General features: G+C 48.6%; 1 protein-coding gene across 3 annotated transcripts in view; it reads right to left on the reverse strand.

Moving 5' to 3' along the window:
• The window catches only part of AARS1 (alanyl-tRNA synthetase 1), a 38,493-nt gene that overhangs the window by 17,067 nt on the left and 17,247 nt on the right, over window positions 1–4,179 (reverse strand). For all 3 annotated transcript variants that reach the window (XM_017868727.1, XM_017868726.1, XM_017868729.1), the window contains exons 6-9: window positions 3,523–3,667; window positions 3,026–3,171; window positions 1,420–1,528; window positions 820–970 (exon numbers count right to left, since the gene is read on the reverse strand). In XM_017868727.1, coding sequence (XP_017724216.1) covers window positions 820–970; window positions 1,420–1,528; window positions 3,026–3,171; window positions 3,523–3,667 — 551 coding nt within the window. The remainder of the gene's footprint in view (window positions 1–819; window positions 971–1,419; window positions 1,529–3,025; window positions 3,172–3,522; window positions 3,668–4,179) is intronic.

The raw sequence follows: 4,179 nt of genomic DNA on the forward strand, positions 1-4,179 counted from the left end.
AAATAAAAATAATAATAAAAACCTCACCTGGACAATTTTCTATTTCTTTTTTCTTGTTGCCCAGGCTGGAGTGCAATGGCATGATTTTGGCTCACTGCAACCCACCTCCCAGGTTCAAGCGACTCTCCTCTCTCAGCCTCCTGAGTAGCTGGGATTACAGGTGCATGCCACCACACCCAGCTAATTTTTTGTATTTTTAGTAGAGACAGGGTTTTGCCCTGTTGCGCAGGCTGGTGTTGAACTCATGAACTCGTGATCCGCCTGCCTCGGCCTCCCAAAGTGCTAGGATTACAGGTGTGAGCCACCATGCCTGGCCAACAAATCTCTCTCTTGATCTGAACATAAGTGTGTTCAATTTGTGAAAATTCATCAAGCTTTTCCCTTGTTATACTTCAATAAAAAGGGGAAAAAAATCTTTGGAATTTATTTTCCCCAAATTGCAAAACAGTATATACCAAATATTCCCACAAATACCTACATGTATTTATTTGCATGCAAACAGAGAAGAATCCTGAAGAGTTATACACCAAACCGTTAAGAGTTGTTCCCGCTGAGAAAAAAATCTACCCCACCCTGCCCCGGGAAAATTATTTTCTTTTTCTGAACACTTTTGTATTCTGTATTGTTTGAATAGTTTGCCACAATGATGCATTACTTTTACCATTTTACTATAAATTCCAGTTTGCACCAAAAGCAGTTCAATCAAGCTATGTTCAGCCTCAGAGACACGGGAGCCCACAGTCAGTCTGTGAGAAAGGGCTTGTCTTTCCCAGAAAGATCAAACGGCCAGGATGGAGAAGGGCAAAAACTGGTCCCTACCGGGAATGGTCTCGCTGTCTCCCAGGCTCTGAATTTTCCTGTCCAGGATGCGACGCCCTCTGCTGAGAGTCTTGAGAAACTGCACCTCTTCTTCATTAATGATGTCCTTCACCATGTCTGGGTCCTTCTTCAGCTCAGGAAATGCATCTCCCTGACAAAGGGGAAGCAAGATGAGGGGCTGGATGAAACCAAAGACTATTCCCTACCCCCTCTTAAAAAACCTCCTTAGCAGGGTGCAGTGGCTCACGCCTGTAATCCTACCACTTTGGGAAGCCGAGGCTGAGCTCAGGTGTTCAAGACCAGCCAGGGCAACACGGTGAAACCCCGTCTCTACTAAAACAGAAAAAATCAGCTGGGCGTGGCGGTGTGTGCCTGTAATCCCAGTTATTCGGGAGGCTGAGACAGGAGAATTGCTTGAACCCAGGAGGCAAAGGCTGCAGTGAGCCGAGATCACACCATTGCACTCCAGCCTGGGCGACACAGCAAGACTCTGTCTCAAAAAACAACAACAAAAAGCTCCTTAACAGTATGCCCTCTCCCACCCCATCCCTCTTAAAGGATTGCTTTAGCACAGAAGGGTAAGCAGAGAAATGAACCTACCAGGGACTGTACAACAACATCCACTAATGTAGCAAAGAAGCCCCTGCTGGCATTGAGCTTTTCATGGGCGTACCGGACAGCTCGGCGGAGAATCCGTCTCAACACATACCTGTAAGAGGCAGAAACTAGTCCCTAACATTCCTAGCTGAGGGTTTTGTCGTGCATCTGTGGGAATCCTACCCAAAGCAACACCACTTTCAGGAACTTTCTTTTATCCTAAGCATGCACTTTTGCATTCCCCAAGGTCATTAATTTTAGCGTTAAGACTCAGTAACATACCCACAAATACCCGTCAAGGCTTGCCTAGGGTAAACACTGGTTTGTTTTCCTTTTACATTCAGTTACCCATATAGGAAGGCAAGACAGACAAGATGTGTACTTGATGCCGGTGATCCCAGGTCCTGCCTGTCAGTAACAGAGCTTCCCAGGGCTGGTCAATACCCTGGCCCTGCCAATCTCCTATCAGGCAACTTTAAATACAATCCTTATCATCTGTACTCAGCAGCAGAGATTTAGTATAGTGGCAACTATGTGACAGTAGCTGAAACTCCCTTCATCCCTTAAAAAAGCGGTGGAGGGATTCTTCCAACTGCCCAAAAGACAAGGAAACAATAATGAAGGATGGCTTTAAGTTTCATAAAAAGGCCGGGCGTGGTGGCTGACACCTGTAATCCCAGCACTTTGGGAGGCTAAGACAAATAAATAGATCACCTGAGGCCAGGAGTTCGAGACCAGCCTGGCCAACATGGCAAAACCCCATCTCTGGCTGGGCACAGTGGCGCACACCTGTAATCCCAGCACTTTGGAAGGCCGAGGCGGGTGGATCAACTGAGGTTGGGAGTTTGAGACCATCCTGACCAACATGGAGAAACCCGATCTTTCCTAAAAATACAAAGTTAGGCATGGTGGCGCATGCCTGTAATCCCATCTACTCGGGAGGCTGAGGCAGATGAATTGCTTGAACCCGAGAAGTGGAGGTTGCGGTGAGCCAAGATCGCAAAATTGCACTCGGCCTGGGCAACAAAAGTGAAACTCTGTCTCAAAAACAACAAAAAAAAGGCCAGGCGCGGTGGCTCATGCCTGTAATCCCAGCACTTTGGGAGGTCGAGGTGGGTGGATCACGAGGTCAGGAGATCGAGACCATCCTGGCTAACACAGTGAAACCCTGTCTCTACTAAAAATACAAAAAATTAGCCTGGCGCAGTGGCGGGCACCTGCAGTCCCAGCTACTCGGGAAGCTGAGGCAGGAGAATGGCGTGAACCTGGGAGGCGGAGCTTGCAGTGAGCCGAGATTGCGCCACTGCACTCCAGCCTGGGCGACAGAGCGAGACTCTGTCTCAAAGAAAAAAAAAAAAAAAAAATCTCTACTAAAAAACCAAAAATAAGCCAGGCATGGTGGTGTGCACCTGGAATCCCAGCTCCTTGGGAGGCTGAGGCAGAATCACTTGAACCCAGGAGGCAGAGGTTGCAGTGAGGCGAGATCACGCCATTGTACTCCAGCCTGGGCGTGATCTCGCTCCATCTCACAAAAAAAAAGTTTCATAAAGAGTCATACATAGCACATGTGGTGCCAGTCCAAACACCACCCAGTGTGCAGCATACTTACCCGCGCCCTGTGTTGTCAGGCCGGCCACCATCAGCCAGTGCCACAGTGATGGTCCGAGCGTGGTCAGCCAGCACCCGGTAGGCCATGTCAATCCCATCAGCATCCTCAGCACCAACCTTCCCAGTGTACGGTCGGGCACCTGTGCCCTACAGGTAAGAATCAGGAGGCAGCCCTTTAGGAAGCAGCCTTTCTGGCGCTACCTCACCCAAGGAGGTTCCTAGAGGATTGAGGAGCATTAGGAGAAAGGATGCCCGTCTTGCTAGATCCTATAACCCCAAGAATGTGACACTGGGGAAGTGGAGAGACTCCAGCCAGTCCCTACACTCAAAAATTACACTGTCTCCGGTCTAGAGCCTCACATTATTAACAATGAAGTAGGCAGATGGAAATGGGTATCCTTAGCTGGCAAAGCATGTGGTCATTTTTTGACAGCACTGTTAAGAACCCAGCCTGGAAAACTCCACAGAAGTTTGCAGTGTTTGCAATAGGACCAGTACCTTCTGAATGGCTTCAAAGTAAGGGACAAAAAGGTCAGTGTCATAGTTGGACATCTTATTCTGCAGCACAGATACCAGTCGCTCCAGGCCCATCCCTGTGTCAATGCTTTTCTTGGGAAGAGGTTTCAGAATGCCATCAGCTTCCCTATATGATCCAGAAGAAGAGGGGGTTGAAGCAGAGACTCAAGCTGCCATCTCTCCAGTCCCTGCTGGTTAAAATTCATTTACAGAGCAGTTTGCAGGCTGTGACCATCTGCCATTTGCCCGGTTTGGTGGGAAGAGGGAAGTGGAGGGATAAAGGAAGGAGAATTACTCTGGGGTTCGTTTAAGAGTGAGGCAAGGCCAGGCGCAGTGGCTCAAGTCTGTAATCCCAGCACTTTGGGAGGCTGAGGTGGGGTGGACCACCTGAGGTCAGGAGCTCGAGACCAGCCTGACCAACATGGAGAAACTCCGTCTCTACCAAAAATACAAAATTAGCCAGGCGTGGTGGCACATGCCTGTAATCTCAGTTACTCAGGAGGCTGAGGCAGGAGAGTCACTTGAACCCGGGAGGTGGAGGTTGTGGTGAGCTGAGATCGCGCCATTGCACTCCAGCCTGGGCAACAAGAGTGAAACTCCATCTCAAAAAAAAAAAAAAAAAAAAAAAAAAAAAAAAAT

This window comes from Rhinopithecus bieti, unplaced genomic scaffold (assembly GCF_001698545.2).
Source record: "Rhinopithecus bieti isolate Rb0 unplaced genomic scaffold, ASM169854v2 scaffold_2574, whole genome shotgun sequence".
NCBI lineage: Eukaryota > Metazoa > Chordata > Mammalia > Primates > Cercopithecidae > Rhinopithecus > Rhinopithecus bieti.